The sequence below is a fragment of the Numida meleagris genome, chromosome 1 (assembly GCF_002078875.1).
Source record: "Numida meleagris isolate 19003 breed g44 Domestic line chromosome 1, NumMel1.0, whole genome shotgun sequence".
Taxonomy (NCBI): domain Eukaryota; kingdom Metazoa; phylum Chordata; class Aves; order Galliformes; family Numididae; genus Numida; species Numida meleagris.
The window spans coordinates 164580309-164601919 of record NC_034409.1 but is presented as its reverse complement, the minus strand read 5'-3'; the positions used below and the strand labels follow the sequence as shown (position 1 = coordinate 164601919).

Genomic DNA, 21611 nt, shown 5'->3' with positions numbered 1-21611 from the left:
GCAATGATGCCACTAAGAGATCCAAGATGGTACAGCAGCACAGATAGAAATTGAGGGCTAAAGGAAAATAATGGATGTTAAAGCATTTGCGACATTAGTGAACTTTGTAGAATGGAAGTTGAGGCACCTATTAAACAAGTGTCCTTTATACTGAATGTGTAGAGCGCAGGTTTTGTGCCTTGCAGGTTGTCTCTCCACATCTATCCTCAAAAGACATCCTGGCTCTTGCCTTTGGCCAGTGTGTCAATCTGGGATGATCAAAGAGAAAAAGGCTTGGTGGCTCCTGCGTGGCTGTTAGTGAACTATGATGCATATAATGGGATTAGGATATATTTGTTACAGTTGACAGGTTGAATTCAGCAAATGAAATATCTTTACATGAAGAGCAATGGCGGTACGTGTTGGTAAGGAAAAATGACAGTGTATGTCTATACACAGAACACAATCTAATCTTCACACTGTGGCATATTTAGATTTCCCTGCAGAAAGCCAAGCTCCTAAAAAAGGACAGTAAGAAACTTGAGGTACGTTGCATACACATCAAAAATTTCCTATTGTAATCTTAAAAGATTATCTCCTCCACTCCTGGGGCTTTCTGCTGATGGCATTGGTCTGCATTATAGTTTACATTAAAAATACATTGTTTTTTAAGGTAAAACCTGGAGATATATTTCCTAGGAAAAACAGATATAGATGAAAATGTATACTTAGACCAAGGCTGGCATTTTTTCAATATTTCAGTTATGTCAGGTCATCCTGAAAAAGAAGTAAGGAGCTGGATTCTTTGAGAAACATAGCAATGTCCCTCCTGAAATGTGCCCCACATATAAAACATGCAGAACTTTACTTTTTTCTTTCACTTTTGTCAGAAGAATTGGGCATAGCTAATTAAGAGGCTGGAGCAATGACAATGTCACCCTCCCTGCCATGACAGTTGATGCACAAAGCTGGGGGGATAAAAAGCAGAAATTAGTGCCTTGCAGGTACAGCAGTTATTTCTAGAAAGCACAACTATCTCACCAGGCTCTGTAAACAGTCACAAGGATGTTTCACATGTGACTTGCCAGGCATACGTGGTAGTATTTGTTATGGCTGTTGTCATTTCCCAGCTGCAGCCTGTGGTAGGAAAGGCCAGGTGCCAGGCTCAGGTGGTTCTTGGAGCCTGAGAGCCTGCTGCTGACAGAGCTCTCAGCACCCAGCACTGCCCAAGGGGCTGTCACAGAGCATTCATTTCCTCGAGCCCTACAGTCAGGAAGAGATTGCTTCTTGCTTCTAATCTGTACTTTTAATTTCCTCCTCGTCACTGCATATAATGCTGTTTAATTCACATCTCTGTCTTAACTGAAAATAATGGCCAATGTACAATTATAATTTCAGATATAATCCTCTTCCAGGCTATGCCCGTGCTCTTGGGACCTGATTAGTCCCAGTGTGAAAAAAAGTCCTGCATGGGATGTGTGCTCGAGTAGGGAGCGTTTTGCAACCTGAAAATACGAATCTCATGCTTTGTGTTTCACTCTGTAAATGTAATTTTATTCTTCCATTGTTTCTGTAATTTAGTTGTCTTTCTACGGAGCCTCTTCTGTTAAGGGCAGTGCTGTGCTTTAACTGAAGACCTCTTTTTTATTCACTGCTGAGTTCAGCATAACATGCAAATACAGTTACACAGCCTTGGTGAATATATCCCTATCCTGTGGGCAGGAAGGTTGACCTCCATGGTATCCCTCTATTCTTAGTAGTGAACAAGAGATTTTGAACATGAACCTTATTTTAGACCTGGGTGATCTTATTCTGGAATTTGTCTTCCTTCCTTGACAGCTACCTGTCTTTTCACTCCTGTGAATAACTCCCACCCCTTGTAAAAGTACAGCAAAATGGCAGTCAAGAGTACCAGCCCTTCAGGTTCAAACCAAAGGAAGAGATATGTCATGGTCATAAGGAACATTTTGTATGCTCGGATTTAAATTGCATGGTAAAATCCTGACTCTCTTGAAGTCAATATTTAAATACCTCTCAGATTTAATAAGCCAGGATTTCACCAGAAGACTTCTAGGGTAACCTCATTATCAGCGGGTTATAATACAATAGATGTAGTGTATTATACAAGGGCAAAGGTGATCTCACCACAAGTTTTTTAACAGCTTTTTTTTCCATTTTGAGTTTCATTGCTTGAACAAAGTAATGACTTTGACCTCATTCATCCTTCTAGTTAGCATCTCCAGCAGGTTGGATGCAATATTTTGTGGGTTTGTCTCCAGACATGGAATCAATAATATTAAGTAGGGATGCCTTTTTCCATTTGAATGTTTGAAGCTATTACTACAGCATTTCTCATGTTCAACCAAGCCTCTTACATTTGATGTTGATTGTTCCTTTAATTTCCCCCACCCCCCCCCCCGTATCTGCTTTTCAAGCAATTACCAGACAATCCTTGTCTCTGAGGAGGAGTATACCCAAGGTGAAATGTTTCAACCATTTTACTAAATTGCTCACTTTATGCTACAGTGGAAGTGATGTTATTTATAACTACACCTTAGTCTTCTCTTTTCAAATACCATGGGTTAATCGCTGATGATCTTTACCAAAGATACAAGATAGCTCTTAAATAAGGCTCAGATTTGTGACCAGCTGGGCCAGGATCTAGAAAGCTAACCCCCTTCAAGTCTGTTAATTCCATCAAACTCCTCAGAGTTCATGTGCTCACCATGCAGACCTTTAATGGAAATACCCAAGATACATGCTGTGAACATCCCATGTCAGTATGTGTGTTAGTACACATCTGTCATAGGATGGGGCACCTTGACGCTGTTTGTGTGTCTGCCTCACACTGAGCTGACTGTGATGAAAAGGGACCTCAAACACAGGCAGAGGAGAGGCAGCTAGAAGAGAGCGAGGCCTGCTTGAATTGAAGTGGTTCAGGACTATAGGACAACAGCTCGTCTCCTTTATTGATGAGAATCCCAAGAAAGTGGTTGCTGATGTTCTTGCTTCACTTCTTTGTGAGTGCCACAGTTATCTCCTGGATAACCCTCTCTTCAAAAGGCTTATCTTCACATAACAACACAAACTTGAGATTAAAAATGTGCTCTATAGCACTAATACAAAAGCAGTTTGGTCCTAAAATTATAAGCGAGGAAACCTTAGTGCAAGGTTTGCATGTGGCTGGAAATTGTGCGCATTTGTTTTCTATCCAAGCTTCCCAGTTTCTTGGGGTTTGTACGCTGTGGGCCTCAGTCCCAGCAAGCTGAGGTGGGTCAGCATTTAGCTGCCTCAGCTCTGCTGGGACTCTCTGTCCTAGTGGTCAGCAATTCTGCAGCGCACGGGAATGAGAGGGCACTGCAAAATGTGCAGTGATGACAGCTGAGTGCATTAAAGGAGAGTGGGAAGAGGGTCCTGGCAGCCTTTCTGTGTCTAAGAGCATGGGGGGCTGCATCCTCTGCTTGCAGTTGTAGCTCTGCACTCTCCAGCCTCTCTGTTATAACTGCTCCCCTTTGCAAGGGGACTGCATTCAGTCAACTAATTCATCTAACGAATGCAGTTAATTGTCTGAAGAGAGCAAGCAAGAGTAACTGTGAGGTGCTGGGATGAGAATAACTCCCTGAGGAGAGGGAGATTTGTTTTCTCATTATAGGTATGCTATGTTGTTAGATGGTGTAAGGACCCAGTGTCCTGACTGGAAAGAGACCCCAGCTGTTCCGGGTATTAGAGACCTCAATTATTGCCTGTATTCAGATTCTACAGTCATGACAGGGCTAGGACAACAGGGTGAGGAATGGCTATGCCTCTTGTCCTTGCCCACTTCTTTCCATTCCAGGTATTTATTTGTAGCCCTTCCATCACTCATTTCCTCTCATTTCCTTCAATTTAAGGCATGTAGATTATGATAAATTCAAGCAGCTAGGACCATTTGCAGATCAGCAGCTTTTCTACTTACCACAGGAATGAGGAATGACCACCTTGTTAATTCAATACCACAAGGGCTGAAAAATAACAGGAAGGCTTCCCGAGTTCCCCCTTCACTGCCCCAGCCCTGATTTGGTGTGTTAGAAAATGGCAATTGAGTTTAATTAGCACAGTGCAGATCTCTCTGCTGGCTGAAACACTGTCTCTGCACTTTCAGGCATGATCCAGCACTATGGGGAAGCAAACTGCTACAGTAGATTGAAAGGCATTCTGACACAGAATCATAGAATCATAGAATAGTTTGGGTTGGAAGGGGCCTATAAGATCTAGTTCCAACCCCCTGCTATAGGCAGGGACACCTCCCTCTAAACCAGGTTGCTCAAAGCCCCATGCAGCCTGGCCTTGAATGCTTCCATGGAGAGGGCATTCACAACCTCACTGGGCAACCTGTTCCAGTGTCTGACCATCCTCACAGTAAATAATTTCTTCCTAATATCTAGTCTAAATCTACCCTCAAATGCATGGTTTGGGCTTCTTGAAGTAGAGCTGGGCTTTCACAAATAACCAACTTATTAATATGTAGCAACACATCACACTACCTCCCTTGTCCCTAACTGGAAATGTCAGAGCAGCAATGTAATTTGACTTTCTGTTGGAGTGAACACCCATCATCTGAGGGAGGAAAAGAGAGAACTCTGAGACAATGATAAAACCCATTCAACCACCCACTCAGCAAATCAAAAAAGTTTTTTGACTTCATATTTTACATGAGCTCCACAGGGAGACAGTTCTTCAATGCCCAAAGCTACCTGACATTTTAATAATATCTGATCATTATGTACAGTCTTTCATCCCAAAGCATTTCTCCCAAGTATTTATACAAGTGTCATCCCATCATTTCTAGTGAGTAAATGAATAATGTTCATCCTTACATGAATGCAGCTGTGCACTTAACCCATACTGCACGCAAGGCAGATTGGCTTGTTATCACAGCACTTGGGCTCCCCCACAAACACCCAAAGGATGAGGATGATGTGTCCCATCTCTGCTCCAGCAACGAGGTGGAGGCTGGTGATGAGTGGTGTCCCCCAACGTCCATCTTGGGACCAGTGCTCTTTATCAATGACCTGGATAGTGGGATTGAGTGCACCTTCAGAAAGTTTGTTGACGACACCACGCTGAGTGGTGCAACTGACAGAATGAAAGTATTCCATCCAAAAGGACCTGGACAGGCTCAAAAAGTGGGACCAGTGAACCTAATGAGGTTCAACAAGGCCAAGTACAAGGTGTTACACTTCAGTTGGAGCAATCCCTTGTATGGGTACAGTCTGAGAGAAGAACTCATTGAGGGCCACCCTGCAGAGACAGACTTAGGAGTTCTGGTGCACAAAAAGCTGGACATGAGCCAGCAGTGTGTGCTTGCAGCCCAGAAGGCCAGTAGTATTGTGGGCTGCATCAAAAGAGGGATGGTCAGCAGGGAGAGGGAGGAGATTGCCTCCCTCAGCTCTGCCCTTGTGAGGCGCCATCTGGAGTACTGCATCCAGGTCCCAGTACAAGAAGGATGTGGAGCTGTTGGAGTGGGCTAAGAGGAGGCCACAAAGACAATCAGAGGGCTGGAGCACATCTCCTGTGAAGAAAGGTTGAGGGAGTTGAGCTTATTCAGCCTGGAGAAGAGAAGGCTCCAGGGAAACCTCATTGCAGCCCTCCAATACTGGAAGCAGGAGGGGGACCCACTTTTTACCTGGTCTGATAGCGATAGAAAGAGGGGGAATGGCTTTAAACTGAAAAAGAAAAAAAAAAAAAAAAAAAAAAGGAGATTTAGATTATGTATTTATGTATTAGGAGGAAATTCTTTACTCAGAGAGTGGTGAGGCACTGGAACAAGTTTTCCAGCAGAGCTGTGGATGCCCCATCCCTGGAGGCCAGGTTGGATGGGGCCCTGGGCAGATAGTTCTCGTGAGTGGCAGCTCTGCCCACAGGAAAGGGGGATGAAACTAGATGATCTTTAAGGTCCCTTCCAACCCAAGCTATTCTGTGATTCTATGACTCTGTGATTTACATATGGAGCTTCCTGTGAATATGGGGGTTGCCCTGTGTTTTCAGATATCTAAAATTACTGTCCTTCAAATCTGGATCCTTGGTGAAAGCCTGTTCACTCTAATAAATCATGTACGTTGTTTCAGTTTTTCCCCAATTATTTCCTTTTATTTCAACAAAAATATTCTCAAAACAATTCAACATCCCAGAAGGAAGGTGAATTGTTTTTATTTTCCTTTTTAGCTTTTTTTTTTCTTTTTTTTTCTCTGTATCAATTTATAGGTGATTGCTGGAGTGATATCTGTACTAAAGAACTTATGAATGTGCTTTGAGAAGTTCTTAGTCTCAAGTAAACACAAAGCATCCTCCCTTACAATGCTGTCAGTGGTGCTGGTGGGTAGGTAATGCTTTCATTCAGCCAGCCATTGGTTTGCTGCAGTTCTCTACTGCAAAGTGTGCAAAATGACAACTATCTTTTCCCTTGCAAAACAACCACCTTCACACCACATAAAACATCTGTGTTAAGTCATCAGGAACCTACATATAAATCCAACTTCAGAAAATGCAGCAACCTGATCATGCTCTTCGAAATAGGCATGAAGTAAGTTTCGTATTAGTCATCCATATTTTGCATATGTACATCCTTACAAAATAGATATGCTCAAATACAATGAGAACAATATAAAGACATAGTTATACCGTGAAAAAGGCGTTTTCACATTATTGCTACTTGCCTAAACTCAGCGGGTGAAAGTTATAATAGTAAAAGCTTTGTAATGAAAAAGTTAAAAGCATCTCTCTGGCAAATGGGTTGGAAAAATAGGATGTCAAGAGCACCATAATACAATTAATCTTCACTCCTGAAAACATTTCTATCATGTAGGATAAATCAGACAAACTAATCTTAGATGCATAGTTCTGTGTTTCGAATGCTTTGTTTGCAAGGTCTTACGTTTGCTGTTCTGGATTTTCTTCATTGTTGTTCCTATGATTTTAATACTAGATAATTTTTCAAGCCCGTTGTCAATAGTTTTACTATCAGTGCACTCTTAAATTTACTGTCACTATATGATTTTCTTTATTAGTGTATTTTAAAAGTAAATTTACATATTAGCATACTTTAAAAGTAATTACAATTTGCTGTGGCTGACAAATGCAACAGTGGTTTATTGCATAGCGCAAAATAAGTTATGAAGTTTAGGCTTGATTTGAGTGAATAGATGACACCTGGTCTCTATCATTTCTAATGATAAACGAGTCACAAGCACAAACTGTTACAATATTCACCAGCAGTGTAGCATATGGCAAATACGTACTTCTGCATCACTAGTCAGACAGCAGTAGGACAAGGATCCCCTGAGATCCTGGGGGGGGAATAAAAAAATGAAAAACAAGAAGTTGCCAGCCTAGAGTGGTGGGCTTTAATCTGGCTACGGCTAGGGGGCAGCTTGCAAATTGGTGGGGAAATGGGTCGGGCTGGGGAGAAAATGGATCAGAATGGCAAGATCAAGAGAGCCCTTGGTGAGGGTAACACAGGACAGATGGAGACCCACTTCAGATGTCCATGCAGAAACGTACCTGGGAAACAAACAGGAGGAGATGGAGCACCACGTGCTGACACAGAACTGTTATGTTGTTGGGATAAGTGGGACATGTGAGACAGCACATTCATCTGGGGTTTGGTGATGGAAGCGAAAATGAGGCAAGCTTTTACCTGTTTCTTGCATGAAGTCTGAATGTGTGGAGCTTGTCTGTGGAACAGGCAGCAGGCTGGCTGAAAGCTGGCAGGTCCAGATCAGAGAAACCCACCTTTACCACATCTTCTGGGAAAAGGATAGAGCAAGATACCTTGGGAGTTGTTGTTCTGGACAAATGAGAGAGGAGATTAGGAGCTGCCAATATGGATTTACCAGGAGTAAATCATTCTTGACCAGCCTGATTGACTCTCTGATGAAATGACTCTTTGCCTAAAGGGAAAACAGTGGACTGCAGTCCCCCCTGACTTTTGTAGGGTTTTCAAACAAGGTATCCTGCAGCATCTTTGTATCCAATTTAGGATGCTACAGTCTGTCTGGGTAGACTCCTCCATCAAGGTCACAGCTGTTTCCCTCTACTTTACCAATCACATTAAGATGTCTCACCCTGTTTGGGGATCTCTGCACAGGACAGACAGTGAGCTACCAGAGCAGGCTCATCAAAGGCCACCATGACAGTCAGGGGCTGGAGCACTTGGCTTGTGTGGAGAGCACAAGGGAGCAGGTCTAGTTCTTGCCTGGAGATTATCTGTGATTATCTGAGTCATGATCACTCCTACATTTCTGCACTCCTACATTTCTGCATTTGCAAGGAAATCTGGTTTAAGTTAAATTTAAATAAGCTTTTTCATTGTAGTTGAGCTTAAGGTGAGTTGAATAATTTTGTATTCACCGTGGATCAGAACACATACAAGACAGGACCCATCCTTGACTGACAAGCTGTCAGAAGTTGTCCTGTACCTCAAACTTTCTTATGCCCATATATTTGAGGGCTTGACTTGATGAGCATTAAACATACTCCAAAACTTCCATTCACTTGATTGGAAATTGAATTAGATTCCATTCTGGTTAAAACAGCAAGATAAAAATTTCAGATGTGGGCCTGTAATAAAAGGCCAGCAAAGTAAACACAACTGTGCCAGACTTTAGAAGAAGCCCAAGTAAATGAAAGTAAAAGTGCATGCTGTTTGTGTCATAGGCCAGTTTCTACTCTTCTTTGCAGTGGAATCACCAAACATGCATGTTTGTCAATAAGCAGAATTTGTACAATCAGATCTGAAATCTCAGCTTGAGTTCTGTGGACTCAGAGCAGGCAAACGTGCCTTTCAAGAGCTTAAAGACTGCAGATTCGGTATCGTGTGTGTGGGTTTTTCTTCTATCAAAACCATAAAATTGCTTTTTGTTTTCAAGCTTACAACATCCCTCTGCCTTGCTGTTAATAGCCTGCAAGATTTTTGCTTGTGTATCAGACATACAGCTTTTTCTCCTACTCAGAAATCTCCTGGCTGATGAGAAAGTGTTGTGTATCCCATACATTCAGCATGTCCCTGCTGTGTCCAGCATATAGTAATCCTTCCTTCTGCCACTGTTCTAAACACAGACAACTTGCTTTGTACAAACTTCAACATGACCTACAAACTCTTCCAGATTTTTTAATGTGTCCTTCAGAAGGCTGATTTTATTCTTACTTCCTCACCACAAAAACGTACAGAATTCCATATACCACAACAAAGAAATGAGGTCTTTGAAGACAATCTGCAGTCATCGTTCCCCCTAGGTTTAAAGGTAATCATCAAACAGCTGGATTACCTGGATAGCTGAGTATCTCAGCTCTTGGGATATTTGTCATTTACATCCTGATCACATGCCAGGTGTCTTCAATGTCACATTCATTAAATTCTATATTCTGCCTTTCAAACAGTGTCCTGAACAACAGGTGAAGTGGAAGTGCACTTTTGCAGGAGTTGCTTCCAGGTAGGCCAGCTGCCCTGCTCAGCCCTCGGGCAGCGTTTATGTGGAATGGCAAATCTACTCTCTCCATTTTTAGAGATCCTGCCTAGCAGATGTTCTGTGGTTCACAGATGGCTAAAAATAACTATTTTTGCTAAAGATAGAAGCCCCACCACATCTCCTGTTCTTCAAGACCTCTGTGTCTTCCTCTGGTGATGTAGCTCTCTCAGGAATACCGCTCTCATTTGCTATGTCTACAGCATGGGTTCCAGCTGCTCTGGGGTGGACCATGGTGGACAGTGAGACCAGACACCTCTAGGAGCACTCCACTTTGCCTTTCCTCTGTAATTGCTTCCAAAAGAAAGCAGGTTACAAGAGAAGATGATGCAAACTCAACTTCTGTCCCACCCTATAGCCAGGACAGAGCTAAGGAAGAAATCCATGAGCCAGAACTGCCATACACAACTCTCCATAGTGTAAACACAGGCATCAGCTGCATTTCAGTTCTGTTGCCAGAGGTCTGCCTGTGGATATGAGTAGTCACTATGAGAAAATTACTATTATGCCATCTTCAGCAAATTTTCTTGAAAGTCTGCCTGAAAGATTCTCTCTCAGTCTGTCCTTCCCTGGCTCAAAGGTAGGGAACCCCAAATCAAATGATGATTCTGAGGGGTGTCTGCAAAATCAAAGGGTTTGTTGGGCCCCTCAGGGAAATCCTTGTCTTTTCATCATTGTTGAAGGATGAAAGTGTCGGTTGTAGGGAAAAACTCCAAGCTGGCAGTGATAAGAGCATCACACAGAGTGGCTGCATCCATGCTGAGCAGCTCTGTCATCATCAAGTTGGGCCTCCACATTCTCCAATACCTGACATAATTTGTGAATTAAGAGTGGGGCTAGGTTCCTAATGGTCTCCAGGTGTGATGGAACCTGGATTAAGCCTTCCATATACTGTATTTAGTTCTTGCAAGGTGATTTCACTTCTAATACATACTGGCTTTGCACATGCTCAGCTTTGTTCTTCTATGATGCAGTAACTGACAGATGGTAGCAAAATATTCCTTTTATAATGAAACCTGCTGAAGAAGAATGCTTAGGGCCTCAGAAAATACCATTTGCCAAATGAAAGATGGTCTGCAGGAAAGAAAGAAAATGCTGTAATGTAGTATATATTAAATAATTTTCCTCAGGCACCTGGTGATCAGTAGATTTTTTCTCTTGTCAGAGAGGTGACCTGGCTGTTTGTTCCCAGTTAGCTATTGCCTCATTCTCCTTTGTATACTCCTTAAAATCTTGTTTCTGTGGGTTGGCATAAGTAGTGCCTCTAACACATGTGCAAATTAACTGTGTGAGGATAAGGTGTAAAGGCTTCTTGGGTACTAGATTTGTACCTGCAGTGTGTAGTCAGATATTTAAAGGTTTTCACTTGTACTATAATTAGCCTCATTTCTGGATGAATTACATGTTAATTTTTTTAGACTCAATTATGTCCATTTCTCTTAAATTGCTATTAATTCCTAGCAGTACCGCTATTGCATCCTTTGTCTGGCTATGCACACCCTGGATTTTTTTTCATGGCCCATGAAAGCTTATTTTGGGAGCTGAATACATCAGAATTGTCTAATTTATCATCTGAGGCAGGCAGTTTTGGATGGCAGAAACCTCCCCTTTCCAAACCTTCAAGAACCTGCAACCTTTTTCTAAAGGCAGTCTTTTGCTGAGTAGCTGTTTTTGCCATTCTTTGTTTCCTCAGGCTCCCCCGTAACCAATTTTTTACTCCTTTATCCTCCATACCAACATACAGTTAAGGAGGACTTGATGTGACTTCCTTTAGCATCCGTTTACACTGTCCTATAAATCATACAAAATGTTCTGCACAGGCTCAAATCTAGAAATTAAATGAGAATCCATCTGTTCATTGCTCCCAAAGGGAATATAGTTTCTTTCTCTGTCTCTCTGCTTGACAAAACTTCTAATCCCATCTGAAACTGCTGTGTGTTGTATTTGGGGCCTGTTATATCAAATACATCTCTCTCTGCTCTCTCGTTCCCCTCTCAGGAATTGCTATTTTTAGACTGCTTTTCTATTGCTCATGGAGTCAAAAGTTACATCTTAACCTATACGAGCACTGGTGGCATATGTTACTCTGCTCTTCTGCTCCAGCATCAGGAAATCTGCCATCCAGCTCTGCTCTTCTGATCTGTAACCTCCTTGTCATTGCTGCTTTTATGGAGAAATTCATATGAATGCTTCTCATAGTTCTGTTTCTTGCCTCCGTTTTCTTTCACTGTTTTCAGATGCCATGGCCAGCAGTAGATGAGTGTTTGCATTAGCCTTTGTCTGTGGCAGGAAGGGAATCGGTAGTGCTGGGCACTTAGGACATATTCCTACTGCTATAATGCATCCTGTACACTGCAGCATTACAAGAGCGTTGGTGTCAAGGTGATGTAGCTGCCAGAGCACTCAGACACACCATTATTTTAAGAAAATGTCACTGCAACTCTTCAGCTACTGAACTCTCTCCTAATTCTTGGTGCCTAAATCTGTTCTACAAGGATCCCATTGTAGCCAATGAGGAAAACAGAATAGGCATCCAGTTTATTTCAACTTAAATAACCAAAATATATGACTAAAAAACTTTTCATTTCTTTTCTCTTGACTAAAAAGGCATCGTATGTGCAACACCTTACATGCACACATTGCACATCGGTATCTGGCCACAAGACATGCTTCAGTCAGCCACTACAGCTGCTGCAAACCAAAGCTGAGAATGATCTCACACCTTGTTCATTGTGTGGGTGAAGGTCTACCAGAGTCCCTTGCTGCCAGGGGCTAAGTATACACATTCAGTCATTCAAATCCACACACAGTTTTCTAGTGCATGGCAGCTTGTTCCACTTCACAGCACAAGGAAACATTTGAACCCATGACGCATCCCAGCCATCAGGCACCGCGTATTGGGAAGCTGCTCCTTGGTGCCAACCTATAAAGAGCACAGAGCACATCACTCTGTGTGTGTGTGTGTGCGCTTAGTGGTTTTTTTCAGAATGAGGAAGTGCCTGACTCTTTTCACCCATCTCACAGCTTGTGAAGCTTTTGCTCATCTATAAATAGGCACATCTGATACATTTGGGGCTTTTTTTTCATTACCTGTGGATTATTCACACCTCCAGAAATGCCCTGGAGCCACACAGTCCAGTGTTTCTCCTTTATTGCCAAAATCGCTCTCCAAGAATTTTGGAGCAAGGCACCATCCAAATGCATGTTTTAGATGGACCACATCATTAAACCAAATAGTAGAAATTAGACTGTATGTTAGTAGGAATAGTGGAAATTTGATTGGCTGTCTAGTCCTAACAGCACCCCTTGACTCCCTCAGCCAGAACAAGAGCACTGTTCTTTCCCAGTCCCACCCCAGACCACCATATCTGCAGCCCCATGCTCTTTGCTTCTGAGGTTTTGCATGGAGCTACTGAGCATTTCACACAGCAGACACAGCAGCGTGAGTCACTGCCTCACCCAGGAACACGTTACTGTACATCCGGCACTCCATGGAAACAGCCCATGTATATGCTTGAATACTGAGCAATGCACTTTAGGACCACTTACATGCCTTTGAAGTAGAGATAATTTGTTTACTTCACATATGCCCAAGAGAAGAGCAATCTGCCTTGCACATCTGCCTGGGTACCTCTGATAGAACATCTAGCATGTGATAGCTTGGCTGAGATTTGGATGGTTCAGGCTGACTGGTTGAAGAAAATGGAGCCCAAAACAGGAGCCTTGACCAGTTTGGTCTTAAAGCTGGCTCTCCCTCAATCTTCAAAACAAGACAGTTGCATACAAACTGCTGATTAGGAGTGGTCCTCAAAGTGTGCCTGGGGATTGCTTGGAACAGGGGCCAACACCATGCTGGGTGTTGGCTGGAGAGTACACCAGGGTAGCTGGTTGTGCTCCAGTAGCTAGAAACATTTTTGGTGACTGTTGAATTTACTCCTATAGCTGTAGCTGAATGTTTCCAGCCATGTTCCCTAGGGGTGGTCTTTGTTTACAGCTTCAATAGCTAGAAAATGTGATTTTTCTGACCATCTCCACACTTTATGGCACATCTTTCAAGCTGTTCTAATGAAGAAGCACTGGTAACGCAGTTATTACTTACTTCATAAGCAAAATTTGTCTCCTGGGCAGTTCTTGGCATAAAGGTACTTAAAAAAGTGTCTTAATATTCTGCAAAGAAATTGATTATTTATAATTGTCTTGTCTTTAGATATGAATTAAAGTAATTATCTTTTTTTATATAGAGAGAGTTGAAAAAGAAGCAGAGATGTTCAACTGAAGTAAATAAAGCTTACATGATCGTCTGTTTTGTTTTTTAAACTTTATAGGAAATCAATGTATTGACAGTAGCACTGGTCAACCAAGACAGAGAAAAAACTTCTGAGAAACGAAGTCCAGGTCTAAAATCAGAGAAAGAGGCACTATTAATAGGTATGATAATCCAAATAAGTTTTTTAGAACAAACTGTCTTCTGGTAAGTTTTTGTTTTGCACATGTGTCTGCATGCATCTTTGCATTAATAAATGAGAAAAGAAAAATATCTTTCATCTGGATTCAGATCAGCTTTTAGTAAAATACTGCAAGTGCAGTTTTCCTTTCTGAAAAAATCAGAAAAAATAATAAAAAAGGTGGTTTGCAGTTAGAATTGCAGTGCAGTATGAATGTGTGAAGATTTCCTTTACATCAAGATTTAGTGAGCAAGAATTGGATAACTTATTAACTGATTATTAGAAGAAATTGTGAAGGAGAAAGGGATGGAAATATTAGCAAAGTACCAAGCAAAAAAGTGTGCGCTGGTTGTACCAAGCAAGCCAGATTTATGCTTTTGACATTAGGTGAGGGAATTAGCAACATGAATATTTATAAAGAATACCACAAGGACTGTCATATCCTTCACTGACAATAAAACCACTGAAATAAATTCTTTAATAATACCTAAAAATTCAGGCTCAGAGGTGATGGGCAAGGTTCCTAGTACCTGGCACAGAGACACACAAGAATGGCAGTGGTGCCCGTGCTGCCCTTGGAGGGAACGCAACCCCGCTGACATCAGTGTGCAGTTTGCATTTGGTTTCAGTGGGGCAGGTTTTCATGGAGCCTAAAGGGCCACGGTCCCAAGTGCTCCCTAAGGCATGCTTGCCATTTCCCATAACGCTAAAAGATTAGGTTTCATTTAATTGGTGGGCTCCTTTCATAAAATCAGTAGTATCCTGGTAGGGGGCAGTTTCACAACCAGGGTAAATTGTTTAAATGCAATTTATTCACTGGGAAAGTTGCTGCTTTATTGCTAGAACATGGAATCAGACAGTCTGGACCAAAGAGGTCATTTAAAAGTGAAGAATGCTTTTAAATCTTTAAAGGGCTTAGTACACTACAGCGAACTTCCAGTGAGATATGGAACATTATGATGTATGAAAATATAAAGATTAAATTTATTTGGGTTATAATAGATTTTGAGACTTTTAATTGCAATGAATAATATTTGATCTATTGGCAGGTAAATTCCAGGAGAAAGGTAGCAAGGATGGGATTTTAAGAATAGAATAAAGAGCTTTTCTTTTCCAAGTCACTCATTATTTGACCATAACAAGCGGGAGCAGTTTCCCAAAGTGGGTATCATCCGCTGTCTGGTGACATACCCTGATAAACAGTGTAGTCTCAGTCCAGGTGTCACTCATAAAATTCCCACCATTGGCTCCTTGTAACAGCCCAAAGTCAAAAGATTGTTCAAGATGGACTTTGTGTTACCTCTTCCTCTGAGACATGTTCAGGCATCACAGGGGGAGAATGGGCCCTGTATCCAACTATTCACTGTGTTCATCTCTGTTTTTACAAGAGTGACTATTGCCTTAAAGGAAAAGAGTATAACAGGAAAACAAAATTACTGAAAAGTTACTGTAGAACTTCACCTGGTAACTACAAGATATTTACAAATGACTTTTTTCTTTGCATTGCATGAAAGAACTGGAATACAGATAACAAAAAATCATAAAACCATGACAAACATCCTGCACTGAAAAGTTATGGGCACACATACAACAAATATGGTAAAACAGTGATTTGGATACAAATCGGATTTCCAGTCAGTTTACCCAACTGGTTGGTCTTGACTTTTGCCTCAAGAGCTCATGTGTGTGTGCGTATGGACGCACATAGTGCAAGGGATACAACTGCCTCCGGGACATGCCACAGTATAAAATTAAATACACGCTTTTCTCTTTGCAGGATCAGAAGTTTGTAGATGCTATTGGAAAAAAAAAATGAGGGAAGGGAAAAGTTGCTCTTTGCACAGCCAGTCTAAAATGAGTTAAATTTGACTTATCATTTTCAACCACAGCCAGTATTTGGGAAAAACTGAAATCCAAGATTATCCTCATTCATTCAGCACCAAGAAAGCAGTATGGCCAGCAGTACACAAGATACAGTGACCCATTTTTGTCATTTGTAAGCATTTTTAATCCTGGTGTTTATGCTTTAAATATAAAGAACTTCCCCTAGGATGGTTCAGCTAAGAAACCCATCCAAACAGAGCTGAAAGTATTTGCTCTGATTCTTACAGTTCAATTCTCCCCAAACAGTAAATAACATAAATGCCATTCTGTATTTTTGCTGCTTGTTTAGAAGAGGAGAAATTGGATAGTGCTTTTAATAGCGATCCTGCTACCCCAAATCTTGTTTTCTTTGGTCATTATTATGCCATCACTTGATTTTCACTGCAGAAAAAATCGCTAGACTTAGATTCTGATTCATCCTGGAGCACTTCTATTCCCACACCTTTTACAACAATCCTTTAAGTAACAACAGACAGAACTAGCTCTCTTTTAAGAGAAAATAAATGAGTAAATATGTCATAAAGGATTTGTGTTTTCTTCAGTAGCAGTTAGGGGTAATATGGATTAAACACATTTCATAACCAGCATCAGTATAATTACTAGAAAAATTTGAGGGAGTGCGGTTTGTGACACAATTATATGAAACGTTTTCACAACAGAGCATCCAGTGAAGGGGAAAAAAGCAATAATTTTACCATTACAATATCCACAATTTTACATTGGTAAATCAAGCATAAAATTGGCAGTTGAAATGCTCCCAGTAAGTCTTTGTTTAGAAATTCCTTTATTCATCAGTATATTATCTTGGTCACTTACTTGCTAACTGCTGTCATTCCTGAAGATGAGCTATTGTGTTTACCGTGTTATTATGACTGTATTAAAAATGTGCCTTTTTCTTATGTTTATTGGGTTGTGTAAGAAAAATAAGAACCATAATTCGTACTGAAAAGCCTGCAAGAACAGACTATTCAGATATATTTTGCTTACTTTAATGTCAAGCTGTCTGAGGTGATTTCAATGCTTTGTGTGCATTTCTTCTAACACAGGTATCATCTCCACATTTCTTCACGTCCACCCTTTTGGAGCAAATATAGAATATCTTTGGTCTTATATGCAGCAGTTGGACTCCAGGGTAAAAAAAAAAATTAATCAAAATCTGTTTTCTCTATAGAAATACTGTATTATTCTTTACTGCAGGTTAAACTCTTTGTGTATTTCCATTAGAAAGATAATGGGATACGGGGCTTGGGGGTTTGCAGTCTTTATTCATTCGCAAATTACAAAGCACATACATGCTTGTGTTGAGGTCCTTTGCCTTCCTCTGGTTAGCTATTCTTTGTGGCAAAGAAGAGCAGAGCTTTAAATGGCAAAGACTAGCAGCTGATTTCATGATGAATACAGGTGAGGAGAAAGAAAACACAGTAAGAGGTAGGTGTATCTATGGCTACGCTGCAGAGAGTTTTAGGAGGTGATTCCTTTTTCTTCCAAAAATTGTTAGTCTTGGGTCATGCCTAATGTGAACTTTCATTAACATATAAGAGGACCATGAAACATATCCTTTGTCTAAGGAGGGAGCACAGAGGGCCTCATAAGGGAACTGGCTGATCCTGTTGCTAAATTCAGAGAGCTGTGGCCAACACAAGAGTGAGGCCAACACACTATAGCATGAAAAATATTTCTTAATGCATCAGTTCATATAGTTCATAGCCAGCATACAGCTGTAGATAAGATACTTTGAGTTTTACACATTTGCTCTGTGATGAGATGAATCAAGCCCCAGAAGTATCTGTTCCTCTCCACTGAAAATTAAGCAAGTCAAGAGTGAGAAGCTGAGCTGAGAAATGTCGACCTTTGATCAGGTGAATGCTACTCTCAGCATGAAACAATGGCTCTGCAGCATCCTAGACTACAGGAGATACTGGACAGGTGCAGAGGTCACCCTCGGATTAGCCACAGCTCTGATCCACATATATCCACATGCCAATACATCTTCTGAACGTGGTTATTATGGTGCTTGCCTAGATTTTCTTGCAGTGTGGGGTGAGGATAAAGCTGTGATGTGCACTTGGGCTCAGAATGTGAGCAACACTCTTGTGTTGTGCCTGTTAGATATACCTCCAGTGATCCTGGTAATGTTCTGTTCCTGAAGACTTCCTCCTGCCATGCCATTCACAGACAAGATCAGCTGCTTTGATGGGCTGCGTCATACCTCTGGAGGATCCTTCTTCAATTTCTATGAAGTGGAGGAGATGCTCTAAAAGCAGAGAAGATTGGGCTAGAAGCCCAATGGAAATCAGACAGCTTGTGCAGAGAAGAAGGATGATGTTCTTAGGCATTATGTTCAGGCCACAACAGCTCAGATTTTGAAGTGCTTTAAAGTCCACTGTTACCCACAAAAACAAGAGAGTAGGGGAAGCTCTTCAGCTGCCTCCCCCTTCGCTGCTGCAGTCCTTCTTTGCGCATGTTTATAGGCTCTTGTCCTTGAGTTTCTACTCATGTGAGTAGCCTATTGGCTTCTGTGAGGCTGCCGAGATCAGCCCTTAACTTGCAGATTCAATGGATGAGGCATTGCCTCGGTCCCTCTGAGATGCCAAATTACCAGCCCCTGCAGCCACCACTCAGCATACCTCCTGCATAATAAACACAAGCTGCAGCATTTGACCTCACTGGTTTACTTTGGAAGCAACTGCTTGTAGCAACAAATTACTTTTTAATAGCGCAATCCTGAGATGCAATCTCTGAGATTAATTTCAATTACTTTCCATGGTTAGCCTGTCATCTCTCACCTGAACAGGAATGATAAGGTCAGCATACCCATGTGGGCTGAGGGCTCTGTACAGAGCTCAGATACATTACCCATAGGTAACCAGCTATCCATAACTGCCATAAGAGTACGTAAAAGATGGACTTGATTACTCTGGGGCTCTAGACTGACTCCAACACAGATTTTTCAGCACCACCTTAACAAATCTTTTAATCTTTCTCTCTCAGTAACCTCTTCAGGAAAAAATAAAAGGTGATAGGTACTTTCTCACTTCCTTTGGGTGTAATGAGGTGCAATTACTGTACTTTATGATTGCACATTGCTTTTAAAATCAAACTTTTCACCATAGAAGTGTCTGACTAGTATGAATAAGCAGAAATACCATCACTGCCAGAGAAGCCTATCAAATCCTGGAGATACCTGTGGATGGCAAGCAGAACCCATGCATTTCTTTACTGTTCCTTGCATGATCATTACTTTTGAAGAAGTAGCTGCAAGATAGAATTATTTATTTTTCCATGAACATTCACTTCTTGACTTCTCATCTGATTATACCAGAAGGGCTGTGTTTTTGAAAGTGTTTTCTGCAGTGGGAGGATCTTTCCCATTAGAATTGTGACCTCTTATTAAGTTTTCAAGACAATAGAAGCATCCTGATCCATGCTGAGTCGAGAACTTTACCACTCATTTATTTGAGGCTGCTGAACTGGGCCAGACTGGGGAGAGGACAACTCCATGAGTAGTCAGCTCTGAATAATGAAAGGAAGCTGACTGAAAATAATGTCTCTCTGTGTTAGGTTTTTTAGAAGAGAAAAATGGATGGAGCTGAATGGAGAAGGATTCAAGAGCTACGGGGATGAGAAGGAACAAGAAAGTCCTGTTGGCTTTCTCCTCCTCATAACTGCACCTGCAAGTGTCATTCTTAGATGGACCTTGTACAACACTATGTGATAGCAGCCCCAACACAGCAGTTGTCATTCATTTGCAATGAAACTCCACTTAAAAAAAAAAAAAAAAAAGCAGGCTCATTCCTGCAAGAAAACTTCATTTCCTTTGGAATCTAGAAATTCATGTCAGACTAAGATTGAAAATAATAATAATGGTTGGCTTTGCTTTCACTTGCCTTGAATGTTTTATTTTCTTATTTATCTGTATATCTAACTATTTTTATTTTTTATTTTTGATTTATTTCATTTTTTCAATCTACGGGGCAGTCTTCTTACTTTAATTTTACCTTTCTCTTTCCCAGATCTCTGCGAATGAGATAGAAATGCTTTTAATGAGACTGCCACGCATGTTTAAACAAGAATTCACTGGTGTAGGAGCAACACTGGAAAAGAGGTGGAAGTTCTGTGCCTTTGAAGGAATTAAAACTGTCTGACTGTGACTAGTAATGAAGCTATGCAGAAGAAGAGTTCCTAGAGCATGGCAGGGTTATAAAGTATTAAAGTAAGAAATTTGGGTTTTGGCACATAGTAGTATGTTTTCAAAGTTATCCAAGCCTAATTTTAGTTACATTTGTGACGTTCTCTTGTGAGTGGAAATGTAGTTGTGCACCAATTCCTAAAATAAAATAAAATAATTTAAAAAAAAAACCTTTTAAAATGTGACAGATCTGTTTCCTATGAAAACTGAAGAAAGATACCGCAGTCATAATGATTTCAAAATACAACATGTCCTACATCTAAGAAAAGCTCACTGAGCAAACAGTTAAGGAGAAAGATTGCCCAGCTGTGGTCACTAGGCCACACTGATGTATATGTAATATGTAGTAGAACTCATTAAGTTTCGTTATTGAAAGTTCTTTCTGTTTAGTAAGAGAATTAAGTAATTTTACAGTGAGGAAAAGCATACCAAAAGAAAACTTGAAGATGTGTCTGAAGTTATTGTATTTTGTAAATTAAGTTATATGCTGTACCAGGGATTTTTGCCTTATTGAAAGAGGCCTGAAAATGTGATTGGAGTCCTCGAGAATGCTTTATCAAGAATATTATTTTTCTAATGTAACTATTCTCCATTACAAGTTCTTTTAACATGGATTGCATATCAATTTTCATAAACATGTAAATAAGGAGGAAACCAGTGTTACTGTATTGTATTTGGTATGTAACATTCAGGTTTATGCATCAAAATAAATATTCAGTTGCATTACTGTTACAAATTTTATAGCAAATATATTAATTTTTATCAATAAATATGACTTCTACCATATTGTTTGTACAAGTTTTTCTTCTGATGTTTCTGAATTCTTATCAAGCCAGTAAGAGTCTTCTGGCATTTGTCTTTGTCCTCAACTCTTAATTGCAGATAACTTGGATAAATTAATTGAGAATCAGAAAAAGCGCTTGCAAGATTGAATATAATTAAAATAGCTAAAGTTATTACTAAAGCACCAGCATGCAGTTTTGTTTAGCTGAACAGATTTCATTTGTTTCTCAGAAGAGCAGGCAGGTTACAAATGAACCTCCTTTCCAGTGTGGTGTTGGGTAGTCACCATGCATCCAATTAGCTGCTCCTTCTAACTCCCAGCTAATGCTTCTGGCCTCTGGCCAGATAAGAAATAGAATAATGTCTGGTGGTGTTCCTTAAGTAGGGGTATTGACCTGAACCATCATTTGGGATTTACTGTCAAAAACACAATACTCCAGCACTCCTTTAAGAGCCAGCAAAAGCTGAGGAAGAGTGTGTATAAGCCAGCCCAGTGAGTATGGCAGAAATGGCTCCTTCCAGAGCCCCACTTTGAAGAACTGCATCAGTTCAGCATTTAGCATGGTGCTAAGTAAGAAACAGCAGCCCTTCAAGTCACACCTCAAATATGGCAAATGCAACAGGTGCAGGGAGTATTCAGACACATCAGAGTGATGTTTCACTCAGGCTCTTCAAAAAACAGCAATTAGTGTCAATTGCAATTAGTCATGAAGGAACTCTTACATGGCTGTTAGTGATTACTTCTTCAGGACCTATTTCTCTTCTGGCAACCACCTGGAATATAGAAATATTAAATGAAATGTTAGTTATGTACAAAAGGGAAAAAGA

General features: G+C 40.8%; 1 protein-coding gene across 3 annotated transcripts in view; it reads left to right on the top strand.

The window, feature by feature from the left end:
- The window catches only part of ENOX1 (ecto-NOX disulfide-thiol exchanger 1), a 370285-nt gene extending 349523 nt beyond the window's left edge, over positions 1–20762 (top strand). For 2 of the 3 annotated variants that reach the window (XM_021375265.1, XM_021375256.1), the window contains 3 exons: positions 13808–13910; positions 16858–16943; positions 19825–20762. In XM_021375265.1, the coding sequence (XP_021230940.1) occupies positions 13808–13910; positions 16858–16943; positions 19825–19956 (321 nt within the window). In that variant the 3' untranslated portion in view covers positions 19957–20762. The remainder of the gene's footprint in view (positions 1–13807; positions 13911–16857; positions 16944–19824) is intronic. The other variant, XM_021375246.1, reaches the window with a different exon arrangement.